Raw genomic sequence first — 24302 nt, 5'->3', positions numbered from 1 at the left:
ATTAATTGTTTATGGTTCATTGAACAAGCATTGGAAACCCTTTACAATGAAGATCTGTGATGTTATTTGGATTTTTACGAATTATCTTTGAAAGACAGGGTCCTGAAAAAGGGACATTTCCTTTTTTGCTGAGTACACACACAAAGTAATGTGACCATTTTAGAAAAAGAGTCTTTTGTTGCATGCTATTTTATGTCAATCAGGGTTAAAGTTAGGTTTAGAAAAATGGTGACCATTACAGCTATAGGTGCATTGTGTTACAAGTCAGGGTTAGGGCTAAAATAGGTTATACCAAGAGTTAGGGTTTTTAAGGCAAAAAACAGTATGGTTTAAAGCTCTTGCTCCTCCCCGTGGCCTTGTGGGTACTACATAACTCATTTGTGACACTTGTTAGGTTCATAAACTGAGGTAGCAAATGCGTCAGATTTTGATCAAGGAGCTAGACCTATCCATTTGGTTTGCAACTCCATGAACCTGCCAGCATTCGCTCCATTCGATGCCTACTTAACAGATTAACGCATATCAAATTACCCAGCAGACATTTAGAAACAACTCGTCCAAAAAAAATAGGATATTTCTTAGGAAAAGGAAATGTCTGGCTGTTAAAAAATCAGCCACATCTTGAAAGACAACAGACTCGGGTTTTGTTTAGGTTTACACCTTTTGCTGAAAAATATGGTTAAACATGATCAGAAAATGTCTAAAGTTTGATGGCTATGCACCAGCCATCGTTAACCCTGTGGGTCACAACAACGTGTATCCAGGAGAAGTGAACTGGCTCACAAAGTAGCAGTGAACTTAATACATTTCCTGAGGTAAGCCTCTGAGTTCGTGGGCAGGTCTCAGTGCCAACAATAGCTAAGCAGGCATTATGACGTTTTACAATGGGCTGGGAAAAGAACATTCGGAAGTCGAGTTGGTGCCACGGTGCTCAAAAGAGGAAGTAAAGTTGGTGCCACGGTGCTCAAAAGAAGAGTAATAGGAGCTGGCAGGGTTAAAAACACCCTAAAATAAGGCCTGTTTAGTAGCGATTACTTTAAAATTACAGCAAGCAGCTGGGACATATGGTAATATTATGAAAATGTGCTCCACTGCTGATGCAATGAACTAGTTATCAGAAAAAAAGCATTGTTAAAAATTGTGTCCAGCCTATCTATAGTGGCATCCAGCCAGGCCTAGCTACACTTGATCCCTGAATCCACTTGTTTAACAAGCAACACCTCATTTTGACCTAAATCTCTTATTCAGAAAATGAACCACATATCTGAACTGTCTTTCCTCTACAGTACTATATGGTATCTAGCTAATGAACTATCACAGATTGCCAGGGTCCAGTAAGCAACTAAAGCATTATAACTTCAGGAACAGCAAGGAGTCGTATACCAGTTAATACTATAGCAAATTGGTTAGGTTACTAACGTTAACTATTCTGATGTAACATTGGCTAACTAACGTTACTTGTCTGACTTTATTAGCCAGCTAATTATCACACAATACCTTAGCCAATTTAACTGATCAGATAATTTTGGTTAATTCTGCTCAACATTTCTCCAGCTAGCTAACGGAGAATTCGATTCAGCTAGCAAGATACTTAATACTTGTTCCACCACAATTTCTCCCTTGCCTCAAACTTTCCAAATGCCAGTAGTCTTTCGGTTACAGCTCATTCAATACACTTTCTCACCCCTGTCTCCGCGATCAGGTTTCTCACTAATGTTAACTTTTTTTTTTTTATCGTTCAGGGGACACGCTGATGTACCTGGCAAACTGCCATTCCACTCTCCACTCTTTCCAGAGCACGCGCTGATGCTGTAACTAGCAAATTGTCTGTCTCTTCAGTCGCGTGCTGCATTCGGTTTTGTGAACGATTGGCTGAGCCTTAGATATAGCCAGTATTGGTTCAAACGCGCATCACTCGTTCGTATATACTTTCCTCATCTACATGAATCACGTAGGTCACCTATTTTGGATTCAAAACTGTGAATTTCGCTGAAAGGTTTGCATGCCTGGACATAGGCTAGTGCTTTTGCTGTTCGTTACGCCTACTCATCTTGTTGCCTGGAATTCGATAAGGATGCACGCAGTTGCACCCCCAATGTGTCAGTCTTCACTTGCAGCCTACTTCGAAACGAAGATTAGACGCCTGTGAGAAGAAACGTATCACGTGACGGGCATTGGCTAAAAATAATTGAGATCTGAGAGAGCCATGACAGTGAGGCGCTTCAGAACACGCAGCCGGGAGAAGGGAATTCTAATCATTATATTCAGCCCAAGGGCAAATGGCCAATGGCTACAAACGGCATTAGGGGGCATTACAGCCACATTAGGGGGATGCCGCCGGGAAATTCACAGCATTATCAAGTGCTTGTCAAATTGTGAAAGAGTGATGAAGTATGTGCAAGAAACAAAGCACATGCCTTTCATGCAGCCTTAGAATGTATTCAAAATCCAAACAAAGCCCAACATTTGTATCACAACCAAAGTTGCATAAATAACTAAATTAAGCATATAGGAGAACCTGTTCCTTTGTTAACCGCATGTGCACACTCCCTCAAATCGTTTGGAGAAAGGACGTTTTCTATTTTATTCAGCTTTGTTCAATTGTATTCTTCATACTATAAAATAATGCCACGGAATTCTAAGCAAATCTTGTCTGCTAAATGAACTAGTGTAACCCACAGCAATATGGCATAGCCAGTTCAAATTTTATTTGTCACATGCGCCGAATACAACGTGTAGACCTTAGTGAAATGCTTACTTACAAGCCCTTATCCAACAATGCAGTTAAGAAAAAACAAATAAAGAGCAGCAGTAAAATAACAGTAGGGAGGCTGTATACAGGGATTCCTCTAAAAGTTGAGAGCTTATGCTGCAGTACTTGTGGTTTAGTAAGATACCCTGCGTCACCACTTCATTGCTCCAGACCAGCGCAAGGGGGAGTTAGAGCACCGATTACGCTTTTGGGTCCTACTGTGTCTGACAATGAATGGGTGATATATACCTAAATAGAAACTGAATTGTGCACGACTTCAGTATTACTTACTAAAACGGTTGTTACACTAAGGTTATTATTCTTTTAGGAATATTTTGCTCTTACCGTTGTCCACTCCCGACCGGTCATGTTAGACCGTTGCGCCACCCGTTAGGGAGTCCAGGCACTGTACAAGACACTGCATAGCAGTTCAAGCTGTTGCTACAGATGCTGGTTCAATACCCAATCTAAAACAATCTAACAAATGGCATCTTTATGCGTTCATTAATAAAATAATATTTCAAAATGCCGATGTTTATTTAGCTATGATTCATAACTAATTACTAAGAAAATAAATTATCCTCCAATCCTCTATATAATTATTGGCAGAGCGTCATTTCGATATACTGTAAGCGACATGAGTCTCACAAGTGTTGAGTAATGTGCTGTTAAGTGGTGTAGGTCTTATTTAAAGAGAATATTAAGTTAGAAGCAATAGTCTACACCTATTTTAGCACTGTATCGCGCTACTCTGAGTCAAGCATGGGGACTGGTCTTGCTAAATCAATTAGATTTTTATTTTCACAATTTTCATTTGGGTAGTGGTTAGACTAGAACTAGAAAATTAGGGTGTAGAAATAATATGCTCTTAGTTTAACCTTTATTTAACTAGACAAGTCAGTTAATTCTTATTTACAAGGACAGCCTACTCCTTCCTCCCCATTGGGGAATTGAACCCCGGTCTCCAACGTGCCCGCATTCTCTAGTACAGCCATTATTGAAGGCTATCAAATACTTCTCAAAAGATGCGGATCACACTTAAAATAGCATGCCATAGAATAGAATTCTGCGGCAACATGCAAGCTGCGCCGCAGTACGCTGCAACTTTTAAAGGACGAACCACTGTACAGGGGGTACCGGTTAGTTGAGGTAATATGTACACTACACTAATGTACTTGTCCGCTTAGTTGTGCACAGGGGCCTCCCATTCATCTTTCTATTCTGGTTAGAGCCAGTTTGCGCTGTTCTGTGAAGGTAGTAGTACACAGCGTTGTTTCTTGGCAATTTCCTGCATGGAATAGCCTTCATTTCTCAGAACAAGAATAGACTGACGAGTTATAGAAGAAAGTTATTTGTGTCTGTCCATTTTGAGCCTGCAATCGAACCCACAAATGCTGATGCTCAACTAGTCTAAAGGACCATTGTATTTTTGTATAATTTTTTTTTTTTTTTTTTAAACAGAACAGTTTTCAGCTGTGCTAACAATTGCAAAAGGGTTTTCTAATGATCAATTAGCCTTTTAAAATGATAAACTTGGATTAGCTAACAACGTGCCATTAGAACACAGGAGTGACGGTTAAAAATCATAAAATCTGCTGTTTCCAGCTACAATAGTCATTTACAACATTAACAATGTCAGCTGTATTTCTGATTAATTTGATGTTATGGACAAAAAACTATTCTTTCAAAAACAAGGACATTTTGAAGTGACGGCAAACTTTTGAACGGTAGTGTACATGTAGGTAGAGTTATTAAAGTGAATATGCATTGATAACAGTAGCAGCTGTGTAAAATAGGGGGGTGGGGGGCAATGCAAATAGTCTGGGTAGCCCTTTGATTAGATGTTCAGGAGTCTTTTGACGTGGGGGTAGAAGCTGATTAGAAGCCTCTTGGACCTAGACGTGGCGCTCCGGTACCGCTTGCCGTGCAGTAGCAGAGAACAGTCTATGACTAGGGTGGCTGGAGTTTATTAGGGCCTTCCTCTGACACCGCCTGGTGTCGAGGTCCTGGGTGGCAGGAAGCTTTGTCCCAGTGATGTACTGGGCCGTACGTACTACCCTCTGTAGTGCCTTGCGGTCGGAGGACGAGCAGTTGCCATACCAGGCAGTGATGAAACCAGTCAGGATACTTGCAATGGTGCAGCTGTAGAACCTTTTGAGGATCTGAGGACCCATGCCAAATCTTTTCAGTCTCCGGGGGGGGAATAGGCTTTGTCGTGCCCTCTTCGCGACTGTCTTGGTCTGCTTAGACCATGTTAATTTGTTGGTGATGTGGCACCAAGGAACTTGAAGAAGCTCTCAACCTGCTCCACTGCAGCCCCGTCGATGAGAATGGGGGTGTGCTCGCTCCTCTTTTTCCTGTAGTCCACAATCTCCTTAGTCTTGATCACGTTGAGGGAGAGGTTGTCCTGGCACCACACGGCCAGGTGTCAGACCTCCCTATAGGCTGTCTCATCGTTGTCGGTGATCAGGCCTACCACTGTTGTGTCATCGGCAAACTTGGTGTTGGAGTCGTGCAGTCATGAGTGAACAGGGAGTACAGGAGGGGACTGAGCATGCATGTTGAGGATGAGCATGGCGGATGTGTTGCTACCTACCCTCACCACCTGGAGGCAGCCCGTTAGGGAGTCCAGGATCCATTTGCAGAGGGAGGTGTTTAGTCCCACGGTCCTTAGCTTAGTGATGAGCTGAGGGCACTATGGTGTTGAATGCTGAGCTGTAGTCAATGAATATCATTCTTACATAGGTGTTCCTTTTGTTCAGCTGGGAAAGGGCAGAGTGGAGAGCAATAGAGATTGCATCATCTGTGGATCTGTTGGGGCGGTATGCAAATTTGAATGGTCTAGGGTTTCTGGGATAATTGTTTGTTCTGTATATTTATATGCTTTAGAATGACACTTCTAGTCTGGGTGAGAAATACCAGGTTACCCGGGAGAAAAAGAGACTTATTCTCAGGAAGGAATATTTGCAAAATATTCAACCCTAGATCTGATGAGCCTGCCTGGCACTCAGCATGAAGGAGATTGCTTGGGGGTGATAGATTAGTGTCCTGTCCAGGAGGTGTACTTGTACATCTAGCTGCCTCACGATACAGAAACAGGAGATATGCGCCTATGAGCCATTCCTACTCACACAAGCCAAGGCTGGTGCAAGGCTACTCAAGAGACGTACACTGCAAAAACAAATGTTGTAATAGAGTAGACGGAGAAACAAAGAGAACGTGAAATCATAAATGCTGCTGACCTGGTAAAATTCCTCCATGCTGGCCAGCCTCTCCTTCCAGTTGGAGCTGTCCAGCATCTCTACACAGGAGGCAGGCAGCACCGCTGCAGCCAGCTCATCACACACCTCCACCTAAGAACACAGTCAATACGTACTTTTGACTAGAACCCAGTTTAAAATTGCACCCTATTCCAGAGCTAAATATTAGTGCACCATAGGGGGGGATGGGCTGCCATTTGCGACTTGAATCTATTTAATATTGAGTAATTTATTGATGACTATATAGATGCTTCAAAATCAGTAAGATGTGAGTACTCACCGAGAGCTCAGTCTCCACGATCTCTTTGGTTACAGCAGGCTTCTTACTCTTGGCTCCTGCTCCACCTTCAGCCCCAGGCTTCCCTTTCTTAGCAACGCCAACATCCTAGACGACAGATTAAACCCGATTTTAGAATAAACAAATAATTTTATTTTTTTACATACAGGAAATAACACATTGAGAGCAATTTAAAATATTTCCCCAATATGCTTTTTAAGAGGAAAACCAATCCAGCCTTAAGCAATCACCAAACACTGGCTGCAACCCACCATTTAGGAGACACTGCTGTGGAATAGAACAGCATAGATGACCACATAGTCAACAGAGATTACATTGTCCCACAGTATTCATTGCACTAATATTACCAGCAGGTTGTCCATAAGTCCAGCTTCAACATTAAACTACCCCCACCTGTCATGGTTTTGACCACAGCCTTATATTGAAGCTCTGTGCTTAGCAAAAATAAATTGTCCCTGGGGCTCTGGGTACTAGGTAGTCACTGGTTTAGTGGATCACACAAGAACGCTTCAATGCAAATACCTCCTAGCATCTTTCCCATGGATTTGACTGGTTTTCTAGCTCTATTGGTTCGAGTGAAAAACAATCTCCTCTACTGTAGTTTATATTGTCCAAATGATTAAAGTTCAATTGAACCCTTCTAAAAGACACCTTCAAACATTTTGTGCAACAAACCTGACAAGGACCACCGTGACATGCAAACCCACTACGGAGACATGAAACGTACAATAAGAGCCCGGTCATGCCGTCTCACCTTATACACAGGGGCATTTTTAGGGGGCCCTGCGGGTTTGGCCGGGGCCTCAGACTGTGGCTGTGCCTTGGGGACAGGTTTCCCTTTCTCCGCTCCTCCTCCCTTCTTTCCTCCTGCCAGCTCCACATTGGATGCAATCTCTTTAATCTTTGAGAGGAAAATAGCATTAAGAGAAAACACTTGGATATTACCAATCTGAGCAACAGGATGGCCCAAGGTCAATAACAATAATATATCTAAAACAAAGAATTCTGATTTATGTACACAATACAAAACATTGTCACAAACTGGCTCTGAAAACACTGCAACAGCTATTTTATTTGAAGTTGACCAAAAGCAGGGCTCCAAAGGGATTATTTTTTGCATCCATTCACTTGGGACACTATTTTTTGTTATTGGTTGCGTCAGTGTGAGCTGTAAATGCTAGTTTGTCACTTAATTCAAAGCTTTATATTTTCGGGGTGCAAATCAGAATATATTGATCATGTATTCCTGCTTGTTTAAATAAACTTATTTCTTGAATCATAACCTCAGTACTGTGAATAACTTATTTTTTAATTGAGTGACACCACAAAATTGGTGCGACCAAATCATGGCCTGGTGCCACCAACTGAAAATGTTAGTGGAACCAGAGGGGGGAAAAAATATTCTGGAGCCCTGAAAAGTGTAAAACCATTTATCAATACTAACAGTGGAGATACGATATACACAGTGTTGTGGGAAAGTATTCAGACATTGACTTTTTCCACATTTTGTTACGTTACAGCCTAATTCTAAACTGGATTTTTTTTTTTTTTTAGTTTCTCAGCAATCTACATACAATACTGCATAATACATTTTGGCAAATGTATGATTGTACTTGAGCTGTTTCTTCAACTTGGAGTCCACCTGTGGTAAATTCATTTGGACATGATTTGGAAAGGCACACCAGTCTACACACCAGTTCACAGTGCATGTCAGAGCAAAAAGCAAGCCATGAGTTCAAAGGAATTGTCCATAGAGCTCCGAGACAGGATTATGTTGAGGCACATATCTGGAGAAGGGTACCAAAATATTTCTGCAGCCTTGAAGGTCCCCAAAAACACAGTGGCCTCCATCATTATAAAATGGAAGTTTGGAACCAGCAGGACTCTTCCTAGAGCTGGCCACCCAGCCAAACTGAGAAATCCGGGGGAGAAGGACCTTGTCAGGTAGGTGACCAAGAAACCGATGGTCACTGACAGAGCTCCAGAGTTCCTCTGTGGAGATGGGATTACATTCCAGAAAGACAACCATCTCCGCCAATCAGGCCTTTATGGTAGTGGCCAGACGGAAGACACTCCTCAGTAAAAGGCACAACAGCCAGCTTGGTGTTTGCCAAAAGGCACCTAAAGACTGACCATGAGAAACAAGATTCTCTGGTCTGATGAAACCAAGATTTAACTCTGGCCTGAATGCCATGCGTCACATCTGGAGGAAACCTGGCACCATCCCTACAGTGATGCATGGTGGTAGCAGCATTATGCTGCGAGGATTTTTTTCAGCAGCAGGGACACTAGTCTGGATCGAAGGAAAGATGAAAGGAGCAAAGTATGGAGGTCCTTGATAAAACCGTGCTACAGAGTGCTCAGGACCTCAGACTGGGGCAAAGGTTCACCTTCCAACAGGACAACGACCCTAAGCACACAGCAAAGACAACGCAGGAGTGGCTTCGGGAAATGTCTCTGAATGTCCTTGAGTCACCCAGCAAGAGCCCGGACTTGAACCCGAATTAACATCTGGAAAGACCTGAAAATAGCTGAGCACCAACACTCCCCATCCATCCTGACAGAGCTTGAGGGGATCTGCAAAGAAAAATGAGAGAAACTTCCACAAATACAGGTGTGCCAAGCTTGTACTGTCATACCCAAGAAGACTCAATGCTGTAATCGCTGCCAAAAGGTGCTTCAACAAAGTACTGAGTAATAGGTCTGAATACTTATGTAAACATGATATTTCATTTCTTTGTATTCTTCTACATTCTTTGTATTGTGTAGTTTGAGAAAAAAAACTATTTAAGAACACGGCTGTAACATAACAAAATGTGGAAATAGTCAAGTCATCTGAATACCTTCTAAAGGCACCATACATACAGGTGCCTATACAAATGGCTAATATACAGTTGAAGTCAGAAGTTTACATACACCTTAGTCAAATACATTTAAACTGTTTCACAATTCCAGACATTTAATCCTAGTAAAAATGCCCCGTCTTAGGTCAGTTAGCATAACCACTTGATTTTAAGAATGTGAAATGTCAGAATAATAGGAGAGAATGATTTATTTCAGCTTTTATTTCTTTCATCACATTCCCAGTGAGTCAGACGTATACATACACTCAATTAGTATTTGGTAGCATTGCCTTTAAATTGTTTAACTTGGGTCAAACGTTTTGGGTAGCTTTCCGCAAGCTTCCCACAATAAGTTGGGTGAATGTTGGTCTATTCCTCCTGACAGAGCTGGTGTAACTGAGTCAGGTTTGTAGGCCTCCATGCTCGCACACACCTTTTCAGTTCTGCCCACACATTTTCTATGGGATTGAGGTCAGGGCTTTGTGATGGCCACTCCAATACCTTGACGTTGTTGTCCTTAAGCCATTTTGCCACAACATTGGAAGTATGCTTGGGGTCATTGTCCATTTGGAAGACCCAATTGCAACCAAGCTTAAGTTCTTTGGGGTAGGGGGCAGTATTTTCAAGTCCGGATGAAAAGCGTGCCCAGAGTAAACGGCCTGCTACAAAGCCATAACAGCTAGAATATGCATAGTATTAGTAGATTTGGATAGAAAACACTCTGAAGTTTCTAAAACTGTTTGAATGATGTCTGAGTATAACAGAACTCATAAGGCAGGCAAAAACCAGAGAAAAATATCCAACAAGGAAGTGAGAAATCTGAGGTGTGTAGTTGTTCAACTCTTTGCTTATCCAAGATAGTGGAAGTGGGGTCATGTTTCACTTCCTAAGGCTTCCACTAGATGTCAACAGTCTTTAGAACCTTGTTTGAGGCTTCTACTGTGAGGTGTGGGCGAATGAGAGGGGAATGAGTCAGAGGTCTGCCAGAGAGCCACAAGCTGACCAGGCGCGTTCACGTAAGAGAGTTAGCTTGCATTCCATTGCATTTCTGAAGACAAGGTATACTCCGGTTGGAACATTATTGAAGATTTGTTAAAAACATCCTAAAGATTGATTCAATACTTCGTTTGTCATGTTTTTACGACTAATATTACTTTTTAAACTTTTCGTCCGTACTTTCCGCTGGACTTGCCCGCGCGTCGTGAGTTTGGAAAGTGTACTGAACACTAGAACAACAAGGAGGAATTTGAACATAAATGATGGACATTATCGAACAAAACAAACTTTTGTGGAACTGGGATTCCTGGGAGTGCATTCTGATGAAGATCAAAGGTAAGTGAATGTTTATAATGTTATTTCTGACTTCTGTTGACTGTACAATATGGCGGATATATTTTTGTCTTGATTGGGCTCTGATCGCCGAATCAGATTATTGCATGGTTTGCCTTTTCCTTAAAGCTTTTTTGAAATCTGACACAGCGGTTGCATTAAGTATAAGTGCATCTAAAATTTTCGTGCATAACACTTGAATTTATCAACATTTATAATGAGTATTCCTGTAAATTGATGTGGCTCTCTGCAAAATCAAAGGATGTTTTGGAACTTCTGAACGTAAGGCGCCAATGTGAACTCAGATTTTTGGATATAAATATGAACTTGACCAAACAAAACATACATGTATTGTGTAACATGAAGTCCTATGAGTGTCATCTGATGAAGATCAAAGGTTAGTGATTAATTTTATCTATATTTCTGCTTTTTGTGAATCCTCCCTTTGGGTCGAAAAATGGCGGTGTTATTCTGTGAATAGGCACTCAACTAACAAACGTTTGGTTTGTTTTCGTCGTAAAGCCTTTTTGAAATCCGACACTGTGGCTGGATTTACAAAAAGTGTATCTTTAAAATGTTGTAAAATACATGTTTGAGGAATTTTAATTATGGGATTTCTGTTGATTTGAATTTGGCGCCCTGCAGTTTCACTGGCTGTTGACGAGGTGGGACGCTACCGTCCCACGTACCCTAGAGGTTAACTTCCTGACTGATGTCTTGAGATGTTGCTTCAATATATCTACATAATTTTCCTACCTCATGATGCCATCTATTTTGGGAAGCGCACTAGTCCCTCCCGCAGCAAAGCACACCCACAACATGATGCCATCCCCGTGCTTCACAGTTGGGATGGTATTCTTCAGCTTGCAAGCGTCCCCTTTTTTCCTCCAAACATAACGATGGTCATTATGGCCAAACAGTTCTATTTCATCAGACCAGAGGACATTTGCAAAAATTGCAAAATTTGCAAAAATTGCAATCTTTGTCCCCATGTGCAGTTGCAAACCGTAGTCTGGCCTTTTTAATGGCTGTTTTGGAGCAGTGCCTTCTTCCTTAATGAGTGGCCTTTCTGGTTATGTCGATATAGGACTCGTTTTACTGTGGAAATAGAAACTTTTGTTACTTTTCCCTCAAGCATCTTCACAAAGTCCTTTGCTGTTGTTCTGGGATTGATTTGCACTTTTCGCACCAAAGTATGTTCATCTCTAGGAGACAGAACACTTCTCCTTCCTGAGCAGTATGTTGGCTGCGTGGTCCCATGGTGTTTATACTTGCGTACTATTGTTTGTACAGATGAACGTGGTAACTTCAGGCATTTGGAAATGGCTCCAAAGGATGAGCCAGACTTGTGGAGGTCTACAACTTTTTTCTGAGGTCTTGGCTGATTTATTTTAATTTTCCCATGATGTCAAGCAAAGAGGCAATGAGTTAAGGTAGGCCTTGAAATACATCCACCAGGTACACCTCCAATTGACTATTGAAGCAACATCAAGATATCAGACAGGAATTTGCTTGGTCGCAAATGGGTCTTCCAAATGGACAATGACCCCAAGCATACTTCCAAAGTTGTGGCAAAATGGCTTAAGGACAACAAAGTTAAGGTACTGGAGTGGTCATCACAAAATAACTGAAAAAGCATGTGTGAGCAAGGAGTTCTGCAAACCTGACTCAGTTACACCAGCTCTGTCAGGAGGAATGGGCCAAAATTCACCCAACTTATTGTGTGAAGCTTGTGGAAGGCTACCCGAAACGTTTGACCCAAGTTAAACAATTTAAAGGCAATGCTAACAAATACTAATTGAGTATGTAAACTTCTGACCCACTGGGAATGAGATGAAAGAAATAAAAGCTGAAATAAATCATTCTCTCTACTATTTTTCTGACATTTCACATTCTTAAAATAGTGGTGATCCTAACTGTCCTAAAACAGAGAATTTTTACATGGATTAAATGTCCGGAATTGTGAAAAACTGAGTTTAAATGTATTTGGATAAGGTGTATGTAAACTTCTGACTTCAACTGTATGTATATACACACACATACACCTCACCTTGTCAACCTTGAGTTTGTCGAGGTCTGCTAGGAAGGGGTTAACAGCTTTCTCTCCCGCCACCTTCATGGCCGTGCCTAGAGCCTTGATCGCAGCATCTCTCACCTCTGGAGCAGGGTCATTCACTTGCTGCCATGAAGAAACAACCCACAATGTCATACAGAGCCATATTCAAATGGGGATATATAGAAATAATTGTGGGGTAGGGCTGGGCAGTATACCGTATTTTACAATATAACGGAATTGGGTTTACACTTTACCTTCTATAACGGTATTTAAATGTTTGGTTTGTTTAATGGGATACACCGTGTGTAACGTCCATTTTTATAGTTTACTTCGCTCATTGAGTCATCTTGCTCCGCTCACTCTAAACATGCCGCTTTCCACAGACCTAGCCCCGCACCTCAAGGAGTGCATTTATTGTTCCGTAAACATGACACTTGCATTCAGTGTGCATGGTCAATGCAGCACATGCAACATTGTTGACAATGCTTTTCACTTTTCTTCTTAATATAAATCCACTAGTGGTCAGTGATTATACTATTAGCTCTTATATTTGCAAACTGCTAGTATGTCTTTTCATAGCAAGTTTGACCAAAATTGTGTTAGCCGCTAATGCTAATTAGTACGTTTATTTGCTAGCTGAGTCAGAGCAATTGTTATTAGCTATACAGCATTTAAACTTCAGCGATGCTGTAGACCTAAATCTGCATGTTTGTGCAAGAGTATCTTATAAAAACAAGGAGGACTACGCAAAGCATGAATATGTTAGCTACATGAAGTAGCTAAGAGAAAACTTTCAATGTAGCCAAAGATTATAGGGTCCCCTAGGAAACACAGGTTCGTACCCTGTTACAATAACTTCTCCCTGGCATTTTTCATTGTCATGTCAAAACACTGTATTCAAAGTCCCCACTACTATGTTCTAACTATAGAAAAATCATTCTGTTTCCATGATTACAACAGTTCAGCGAAGTGTTTGGCTAAAAATAAGGCCTAGATTGTTCGCCCATATCATGCAGCCCTACATAGCAATGTGGAAATTCTCAAATGAGTGCAGGAATTGATCAATTATTTTGGGTTGAAGTTGAACAGTATAAAACAATCAGAATGGAGAAAACCATTGAATTCATGTGTTGCCACCCTAGGGTCACAAACTTCTCAAAGCAAATTTAGAACTTGTATTATTCAAAACATAAAATACATATGATATTTTGGCCATATTGCTCAGCCCTATGTTGGGGGTGTATAATACTTCACCCGATCAACCAATAACCTTATATTCCTTTATTTTCTGAACATTTGTGAAGTTTAACTCTGAACATTGCATGTTCACATAATATTTTCCCCCAGTGGACATGTACAGTTAGAGACCTACAGGATGGGTGAGACCAACCTTGAGCAGGGCAGCACAGAGGGGTTTGAGCAGGCTCTTGGGCAGGGTGGAAGGAGTCGAAAGATGGATACACCTGGTCAGGAACAGAGAGGCCTGCTGCTTGATGGACGGGTTCTTGTTGTCCATCACAGCCAGCATGTCCTCGCTCAGGTTCTGGAGAGTGGTCTGAAGAGAACAAAAATCAGACCATTACCCTGTTTTTCTATTTCACTTTTTTTGTTTTACCCTTCAACAATTTGTAGGTAAAGTGATATGAAAGATATGCTGGCTTGTCTGTCATCTTGGAAATCACACAAATGACATTTGGCTAACTTCAGACCCATGCAAAAAGCAAATAGCTTAACTCTTACCAATGAAAATAGATCAAGGTTGAATTTTCTCCTCTAATGGAGTTAATTACATTTGACAAATTAAACATCGCTCCACATTAAAAAGCTGGAGTAAATTCTAAGTGAAGGAAATGCTGTAATCGGTGTACATGCCCACAGATAATCACATGCATTGACCATCTAGACTAGCATACATCTGCTTCTCAAATGACAACTATAGAAAAGAAAAAAAATAACTGTTGATTAGCACAAGGCCTATACAAAGGACCGGAGAGACCAGCTACATAAACAGATTTCACATAACAGTCAACTATACTTTGTGTTGAGATCTATGGCCCAAGAGATACTGGTGCAGATCCTTCAATAACACAGGCTCACACAGCATTGACACAAATTTAAAGTGCATAGTAAGCTATGAACCAAAAGGATAATCAGTTGGAATAATCTTCCTACTCACCGTCAGGAAGACTGCATCGATTGCCTCTTGCAGGGACTGGACCACAGCCGGTTTCTTCTCCTTAAATTTGTCCAAAATAGTTGGCACCACCTTGAGGAAAATAAACATTTTAAAATAACCAAATCTGTCAAAATTGGAGATTAACAAACCGTTTCCGGTGAAGAGTCTTACACAGTAAAGCAATATCTTAAGCATCTCTAGTTTCTCAGTAACCGTCTAAAGGGAGAACTTACATTGCCTGCATACGTCCCAAAGTTCTTCCTGAGACCGAAGGCCAATCCAGCCAGGCATTTTGCAGCTAGCGACACCAGAATGACATTGGTGTCTTTACCAATGACCTACAAATAGACAAACAATTGAGAGTTTAAGTGGGTAGTCAGTGCACTGTATACATACTGCAACTTCACTCACTTAGAGTTGCCTACCCTTTTGAGTGCTCGAACCAAATCTCCATAGTCGCCATTATCCAGTTTGGGGTGTTTAGCCAGCATCGCCAAGGCCTCCAGGGCCTCTTTCCTCTCCTGCCATTTCTTTGCCTCCTACAGTGACAGAGGGAGACTCGGTCACAGACCCAATATACGACAATGACAAATTGAGTATCGGCTCCACAGCTTTAGTTTGTGTAAGCTTTGCGCAGGAAAGATTTGATCTTGTGAAGACAGGCCATGCCCAAAATGTGTCTCGCTACTACATTATTGACAATGTACTGTTTAGTAAACATTTATGCAGTACGCAACAAATAACATACTAGGCTCACCCATACTGCAAATATGTCACCTAAATGCACTATTGCGTGTCCCGTTATTCATTGATTTTGATACAGCCCGTCTCTTTATCTGATTATTAGCGGTTGTCAAAAGAAGATTCGACTCCTCAAGAGCATGGAGTGAATTCATATTAGATGAAAAGCCAAAATGCGTACGCCATCCTGGCAAACATTTTGCCCTACTATTTAGGCCACAAGTATGGGAACCCGGACAGGGCCATTGAGGCTTGGGAATATTTGGAAAAATAGCCACGGGATGGATTTTCCAACAGTCAAAACTATTTGAAGTTAACTAAAAAGTCATATTTTGGACCTACTTTAAATACCTGCAGTCAAATTTTGCAATATGTTAGATGAAGCAGACTGCGTTCATCACTTGACCAGTCACATTATGAAGCTTACAATCACGTATGTCTGTAAATAGCACAACGGGAGAAAGCAGGAGCAGGTGAGTCCAGCTATGTAGAGACCAGGGGTCGCATTTTACATTGAAAGCCACGTGGTTTTTGCATCAATAGTGATCAGGGACATGCAACTACAGTTTCCCCTTCACAGAAAATATATTAGCACAACACATTAGGCAGAAAAATAACTGAATTTCATCAGATGACAACGGAAGTACAACTATTTGGCCAGCAGCCACAAGTATTAATAAGAATTAATAAGATGGGGCATCATATTGCGTTGGCTTTCTGCCGCGTTTGAGAGGTCAACGCCCTTTGGATGAGTTCTGCATCTTGATGTCCTTGTTTTTTTTTCGCCTGTCAGCCCATCTGCTCCTCCGCCATCTACAATCAGAGCAAGCAGGCCTTTTGCCCTAGCGACTCAAGACTCAACAAACAGCATGTACACCAGCTCACATGACCTACAAACGCAAAGGTCAGAAGACTGAAGCTCCTGCCGACAATTTCTCATTCTATTCAGGTTTACGTCAACTTTTTATACTTTCTAGTTTAAATGTCAGTGGAAAAGTCTAGGGTCAAGAAACATTGGTTTGCACACCAAAATGGCAACTAAACGCCAGAAAACTGAAGTCACCACTGATGCTAGCTTTAGCTGAACAAGACCAGATGGAGGCAGTGGTTACATGTGCTATTGGTGCAGCAATTCAAGGAGTGAGGGAACAAGTTGCTACCTTGCAAGAAAAAAAAGTTAGACACCCACATGGGATCAGTTTGAGCGCTAATAGAAAAGGTGAAATGCATTCAGACTGAGGCAAGGGGCTTAAAAAGGGATGTGGACGATACTTTTACAGCTACTAAAGGGTTTATCAAAGACTACATAATATTTGGCGCCTCACCTCAAAGCCAGGAATCACAGAATCAAGTTATTGGAGAAAAATGTTTAATCACTTGAAAAGATCCTGAAAAGGAATTACTAAAATAATGTAAATGATTTGAAGGTGGTTAAACTGGAACTGAATGATTTAAAAAGAGGAGAGCTGAGTTCATACATAGAGGGAGGTAGAACTATTATTTTAAATGGGAGCAAACCAAGCAGGCTTCTAGCCTTAATTTAAACAAAGTGAACCTTGTACTTCTATAGACCCTGTCAAAAGGCTTACTTTCAGTTCCACAGGAAATTAATGCAACATTTCAGTGTTTTTACAAATCTTCTATCCAGTTGGAACTAGACAAATGCAAGCAGTTTTAACATAATCTTGATTTGTCCATATTGTGTAAGAAGCAATCTGCGGATCTGATCCAAGCTCTCAGAAGAACTAGTCAGCACTGAAAGGAAAAAGAAAGAAGAAAAAAAAAAAAAAAAAAAAGGGTAAGTCACTTGGGACGAATGTCATTCCACCTGAAGTGTCACTACATTTTTGGGGCATTTTAGGAACGTATTATTGGAGTCGGCCATTGACAAAAAAAAGAATCATGAGCATGCCAACTCTGCATTAATCTCCATTTATTTTATTTAACTAGGAAAGTCAGTTAAGAGCAAATTATTATTTACAATGACGGCCTACCCCGGCTAACGCTGTGCCAAATATGCGTCGCCCTATGGGACTCCCAACCACAGACGGATCTGATACAGCCTGGATTCAAACCAGGGACACCTCTTGCACTGAGATGCAGTCTTAGACCGCTGCGCCACTCGGGAGCCCTCTACTGCCAAAGAAAGGGAAAGATCACGGATTGTGCAAATTATCATCCAATATCTTGTATTGGCGTTACGGATGGAAAAGTTGATTCAAATGGACCAGTCAGGTTGTATGAAACACCACCTTGCAGTTGACAATGTCAGTTGATTAATGCATGTAATACATTAAAACAAAACAGCAGGACACAGTGTGCTGTCTCTAGAAGCTGAGAAGGCTTTTGACAGGACTTTGTGGACTTGGAGAAATTTGGTTTGGTAAATAATTTTATCGATATGGTTTGTGTGTTATGCTAACCCTGGTGCGATGGTTTCTACGAATGGCATACACTCAAATCCATTCCTATGTATCCCCAACGTTATTCATTGTCGCTAAAGCCTATAGCACAACATCAGAATGTAATTGCTTCTCCTATACTGATGAAATCTTCCTCATATCATATCCCCATAAATGAGTCACGCAGTTCTATGCTGACAAATCCTCGCTGGACTGTCATTCCGTGTCAAGTGTAACTCCCCCATTGTACTCTCAGGGCATTAGTGCCAGAGAAGAGCAACTCTGACTGAAAACACGAAAAGACAGTAAATTTGTGCCAGTTTAGACTACCGATAGATCAGCTTTCTAACTCCCCCTTGTGATAGTGTGGTGCAATGACATAATTTACCACAATCTGCCACCATCTACCAAAAATGGTTGTGGCATAAAGTCAAAACGTTTAAAGTAAGAACCACTGTATATGCAGATGACATTCTTCTATATACACACAGCCTTCAGAAAGTATTCAGACCCCTAGACTTTCTCCACATTGTTATGTTAGAGCCTTAGCCTAAAAAATATCTTTATTATTTTTTGACTCAGCAAAATTATTTCATGCAAAACAGGCTCAAAGCCCATACTGTGACCCCTGTAACCTCAATTCACTTGGCATATACAAATATATGCTATGGGATTGTCCTGAGGATTATAAATTGGAGGAAAGTGTTGTATATTCTCTCGGACGTGACTGTACCCCTAGAACCAATTATGCTGTTGCATAACGATGATACATGTATGCAGCTGAATGAGAAAGAGCGAAAAGTTTGGCTGGCTGGGTTGACTCCTGCCAAAAAAATATATAAATAAACTCTCAGCGCTGGTTGCCACCACATGACCTTCATACAAGTAAATGGCTAGCATACTTTCAGGAGGTAATTATGTTGAGTTATCCACTGCCGTATGAATAAAGCCAATCCTAGCACTCATGAAAGATGGAAAAAAAGCCACCTCAGAAATGGATGTGATGTAAAATGCTTACTTGAAGGTGTTGTATTAGCAAATGACTACGCTGTGTATATTCTAGTGTAGTGCATTGGCGCACCCATGTGTACTAAACCAATAAAACCATAAATGCCAGGATGAGAAGGACGGTATGACGATATGAGAATCTGGATACCGCCCAACTAACGGCCATGCTCAGTAAGGTGTGTGCTTACAATCTTCACGTAGAAGTCTTTGGGCAGTTTGGAGAGGATCTCCACTGGGTCCTGAAGCTCATAGGGGTCCACCTGAGGAGCAGAGTCTGCTACGTCCTCACAGTCTCCGTCGGACCCTGCCACGGCCTGCTGTTCCTCGAACTTGGCCCTCAGGTCCTGCTGGGAGCGTAGGAAACGACTTTGTCTGGGGGCCGACGACGGCACCTTCACCCACTCCTCCTCCAGCTCCTTCAACTGGGGACATACGGGGAGAGAGACAGTGGCTTAGATATACACAGGCAGAGTGGTGTATGCTTGTTTACAAAAAAAGGCTCTTTTATAAAGACACCACCCACAAGAATTATCAAGTTTGTCAAAAGCAAAAGGGCCTTGCACAGTCTGAATTCCCCAGCATAGTGAGTAACCAAGACGAAAACCCATAAAAAAAAGTGCAATACGCATAAATCACACTATTTCCTGGTTGCTAAAATACTAAGTTTGCCTAATTTCAGTTTGTGACAATACAAGCAGTCATTGTGTAGAGAATCATTGTACCATCTAAACCGCTGTGAAATCTCTTTTCTATAATCAAAAATATTGTATTTTCAGCTGGTATACAATAACGAAAGTATGAAGCAAAAACGATACTTAATTAAGAACGGGAAACAGAAAGTACACAGAACAGATCTACCGTTTCTTAGACTTGCTTTCAATTCAAATGGCAGATCTATAACTACATTTCTATGTGAATTTGGTCAGATTACATACATATACACACAGCAGCTTTTAACAACCTGACCCCCCCCCCCCCCCCCCCCCAGTGCACATTTTGTTTTTTGCCCTAGCACTACACAGCTTATTCAAACAACAAACTCTCCAACAAGCTTTGATTATTTGAATTAGACGTGTAGTGCTATAGCAAAAAACATTACATGCACCTAGGAGGGGCCCCAGGGCTGAGTTTGGGAAAGCCTGCACCACAGCAAAGATCTCCTGGGAGAATCTGTCCAAAACACTGTTCAAAGACATCTTCATGGAAGACTTTCCAATGTACAGCAACAACGCTGATCCGCTCTTCTCATTCAGGTAATGATGAAATACCATGTTTGGATCAACCCTTAACCCTCACCTGTACAGAGTTGATGTTTTGAAGAGAAGGTCGTAGTGAGTCCCTGATCCACCTGTAGACCTCCACAGCCAGCAGTTTGGCCTCATCTCGGACTGCCTTTTCTCTGGACTCAAATAGCTTTGGCAACACTTTAACTATGGGCTTTAGGGTCACAGTCTTCGATCCAAATTCACTAAGGAAGCAGACAAGCACATTCATGAAGTTTCATTGTTGTTTTGAGTTACATTTAATCAAAGCAGGTGGTACATGCAAAACATAACCAGGTCTTAATCCCAAAATTGGGCGTGTGTAGTCTTTGGTAAAAGATCCAACATGTCACGTCTCCTCAATCAACACCAGTATTTAAAAGTACCAGTATTTAGTGCTTATCCAGGATAAGGGAGAAGAACACATTCATTCTCTACTGCGTCTCACCAGAGTGTCCTGCGTATGGTCTCCACACAAGCGACGACTACTTTAGGGTTCTTGTTCTCTAATCCTTTGATGAGCTCCTCCTGTACAATGTCGGCTTTCTCAATCTCTATGTACATGAGGCAGATGTCTGAGGCCAGCTCTTTGGCCCGCGCCTTAGGCTGGTTGAATACCTTACACACCACACCTGACAACACCTCACCCACCGTCCTGTAGAGCAACAATAGATAAGTTAAAACAAAAATAGTCAATCTATTTCACAAGAACTAGGATCCAGGAGTTCTACCTGACCAGAAGGAAATAATCCAGGTCATAGGCCTAGTTGGTCAGGAAAAACTCCCTGGGCCGTATCCACAAAACATCTCCGAGTAGAATATTGGTCCCAAGGGACATTTTACTCCTAGTCTTATGGGTAAAAATAAAAGCTATGCATTAAGCCTCTTTAGTCATGAGTTCTAGTCGACAGATAAACCAGTTAGTAACCAGCAGATGTCTTGATAATAGAAAAGGGCAGCGAGTCAGCGCTTCCCACACCATAGACATGCAATTTCGTTGGAGTTGTTGAAAGGAGTTGATATTTCTGTATGATTAATTCATAATAATCTAGTCCTACACAACACTTAGTATTTTTCCATCCCCTTACCTAGAAGCCACGTGTGCATTCTCTACATAAGCCAGAACAGCCTCCAGTCCTTTGAGCTGGGCCACTGAGTTTGAGTCCGTCACAAACTTCTTGATGATTCCCTGGTACTTGGCCCATTCTGGACTCTTATCATCAATCCTCTGGAAGAGCTTCAGGGCCTCTTCATACCCATTCAGCCTGGCTTTCCATACCTGGGACAGCAAGAAGGGCCAATAAGGGGTTAAAAGTGGAACGGTGCTAGAGTAACGTTAGCTATAAAGCCAAGCTAATGTTGTGAATTTGCTTTTATGGTGCATTACCCACAACCAACTGAAATCCAACCTTCAACCTGTATCACAAAAGGGACCATAAAGGAGCAGAATATGCCGAAGAATAACTGATGAGTCACCTTGTGTTCACATTTCTGATCAACTGGCAACTTCATCCAGTCACTGTCGTCTCCCATGATGATTTGTGTGGATTCACTTCAAAATGATAACCTAGTTGATACTGTTGGAAAGGAGAACACTTGCACATTCATTGCAACAACAAAAAATTGTAAGGGTCTTAGCTAGAATAGTTAGTCAGAAATATTAATTTCTCTGACAGCTAGTATGAAGACATAGACTAGTTTGCATGCATTTTGTCATTTGACAAAAACAAGCCAGATTCCAACACTGGCCAACAGTTGTAGACAGGGCAAACCCGTTTTGATGATTTCTGGTAGATCAAAGTCAAATCACATTTTGAGTCATTCAGCAGTTACCTGATTAAGTACAACGCCATTGTAAATTAATGTTTAAAGTAGGCTTGGGTGGTAAGCAGATTTTCACGTTGTTATACCATCCTTCTCGCATCCCAGGATTTACAGTATTACCAGCATATCACACAAGGGGGCACTAAGGAAAAGCCCATAGGGGCTATTACCACAATGCAACAAAAAAAAAGTGTGAAAATAACTATCACACTTAGCTAAATGTTAACAAGCTTAGATAAATGTTGACAAACTAAATGCAAAGACCGGCAAACACAGCTCCATAATACAAGCAGAGTTAGTAGCTACCGAATGTAATTTTCGGTGAGTGTGGACATTTACAAGCTAAAGTGAACGAGACAAATTGTGAAGCATGCTTTTCTGCGACAGGGACTGGGAGACTAGTCAGGATAGAGGCAAAGATGAATGGAGCTAAGTAAAGAGATCCTTATGAAAACCTGCTCCAGAGCGCTCAGGACTTCAGAATGGGGCAAAGGTTCACCTTTTAACAGGACAATGACCCTAAGAACACAGCCACTCCTGCGTTGTCTGGCTTCGGGACAAGTCTCGGAATGTTCTTGAGTGCATTTGTAAAATTTTCTGAACCTGTTTTTCCTTTGTCATTATGGGATAGTGTGTTTAGATTGAAGGGGGGAATTATTTCAAATCAATTTTAGGATAAGACTGTAAAGTAAACATTTTGAAAAAGTCAAGGAGTCTGTAAACTTTCCAAATGCAATGTATGTTCAGAGTAATTTCCAATGGCATTGTACTTGATCTGGCAAAAAAGAGATGAATGACAAGACGTGCTGCGATTGATTCATTTTGATATGTAAAAATCACCAAAACCGGTTTGCCCTGCTATAAATTGCCAACAGGTTTGCCCTGCTTAATAAAAGTTGCCAACGGGTTTGCCCTGCTTAATAAAAGTTGCCAACGGGTTTGCCCTGCTTAATAAAAGTTGCCAACGGGTTTGCCCTGCTTAATAAAAGTTGCCAACGGGTTTGCCCTGCTTAATAAAAGTTGCCAACGGGTTTGCCCTGCTTAATAAAAGTTGCCAACGTGATTGCCCTGCTTAATAAACATAGCCTAATTTACAATACTGACTAGATAAGATTAAACAGAGGTCGTATCTAGTAATTCAGAGGAATAATTGTCAGAGTAGAGGACCTTGGTGTTGTGCCGAAAATCTCCACCCCTGCCAGAATTATCCCCCCCTCCTCTAATTTCCTTAATTTTGTTGCTAGAGTCAAATACTTCGTGGCACACATCAGTCAAATACTTTATATAGAACAAACTTCACGTCATGATAGGCAAACGAAATGAATAATTAATGTATGTGTGTTATATTAAAACATAGAGGAGGGAGTAACATGTTGGCAAGCAATACACATTTCATTACTACTATGGCTGCATTTTTATCCTTTCAAAAATACTAGTCGAATAAGTAATGGAGAGATTTATTTATAGATGCATTCAAAAATCAGTGTTGGATTTAGGTACGGGCGACATGGTCAGCGGCAAGCTAGAACCGCCACATACACTTGAAACAATTGGCCAAACCGACAAAAACGCTTTCTAAGATCAGTGAAATGTAGGCTAAACTGACAGCGGAGTTAAGAGCAGAAATCTCAACTAGAAAGCAAGACGAAGCAATGAAGAACGCGAAAGGGTGGGGTGGGGGGGTTCTGACGGGGGGAGATTTTCGGTACAACACCGGCGTTCAGAACTTTAGTGAACGGTAACTGTGCTGTTGTTATCTAACGTAACGTTAGTTAGGTAACTAATTACCTTAGGTAACCTACTAACGTTAGGCAGCAGTAGTGCTAGCTCGCAAGTTGTGTATTGTAACATTACGACACTTCACAGCTGGTCTTATAACCTAGCTACTGTTAGCTAACGTAAACTATCGACTCGACTTTACCAGGTTAGTTAAACGCATAATGAAACACCAACCTAAAACTAGGGACGTTAATTCAAGCAATGCCAATCTTACCTCACTCGTCTCTGCAATATGTAGCTAATCTTTTCCGAAATGAAAGGCAATGGGGGGGGGAAAAAAATATTATTTCTCTGCTCGACACCACCACAGTGCAGACAAAATATCTAATTTGAAAATGTCAGTTTCACAAAGCTTACCCGTGATTGGTTGTGAAAGTGCAAACGTGGAACGCGCTCGATTATTGGTTGATTTAAACGCGCTTTTATGCGGGTCTCTGCAACTGGCTCACGTTATTTATTGCCCCGTGTACTTCTTCTTCTATGAGATTTAAAGGCGGTTGGCATCCAATTTGTTGCATTACCGACACCTACTAAGACTGGAGTACAACTCCCTTTCTGACATTTGTACAATG

The 24302-nt window shown here is 41.4% G+C and overlaps 1 protein-coding gene across 1 annotated transcript in view; it reads right to left on the bottom strand.

The window, feature by feature from the left end:
• Positions 1 to 24054, bottom strand: part of LOC120045149 (cytoskeleton-associated protein 5-like) — an 89083-nt gene extending 65029 nt beyond the window's left edge. The window contains exons 1-14 of the mRNA XM_038990076.1: positions 23945 to 24054; positions 21604 to 21704; positions 21216 to 21406; positions 20576 to 20782; positions 20162 to 20333; positions 19054 to 19287; positions 15140 to 15253; positions 14948 to 15052; positions 14715 to 14804; positions 13929 to 14093; positions 12533 to 12661; positions 7065 to 7211; positions 6293 to 6397; positions 5995 to 6105 (exon numbers count right to left, since the gene is read on the bottom strand). Coding sequence (XP_038846004.1) covers positions 5995 to 6105; positions 6293 to 6397; positions 7065 to 7211; positions 12533 to 12661; positions 13929 to 14093; positions 14715 to 14804; positions 14948 to 15052; positions 15140 to 15253; positions 19054 to 19287; positions 20162 to 20333; positions 20576 to 20782; positions 21216 to 21406; positions 21604 to 21660 — 1827 coding nt within the window. The 5' untranslated portion in view covers positions 21661 to 21704; positions 23945 to 24054. The remainder of the gene's footprint in view (positions 1 to 5994; positions 6106 to 6292; positions 6398 to 7064; positions 7212 to 12532; positions 12662 to 13928; positions 14094 to 14714; positions 14805 to 14947; positions 15053 to 15139; positions 15254 to 19053; positions 19288 to 20161; positions 20334 to 20575; positions 20783 to 21215; positions 21407 to 21603; positions 21705 to 23944) is intronic.
• Positions 24055 to 24302: the final 248 nt, after the last annotated feature.

The sequence above is a fragment of the Salvelinus namaycush genome, chromosome 1 (genome assembly GCF_016432855.1).
Source record: "Salvelinus namaycush isolate Seneca chromosome 1, SaNama_1.0, whole genome shotgun sequence".
Taxonomy (NCBI): domain Eukaryota; kingdom Metazoa; phylum Chordata; class Actinopteri; order Salmoniformes; family Salmonidae; genus Salvelinus; species Salvelinus namaycush.
The sequence above is the reverse complement of the archived record's forward strand: the minus strand, read 5'-3'. Positions and strand labels throughout refer to the sequence as shown.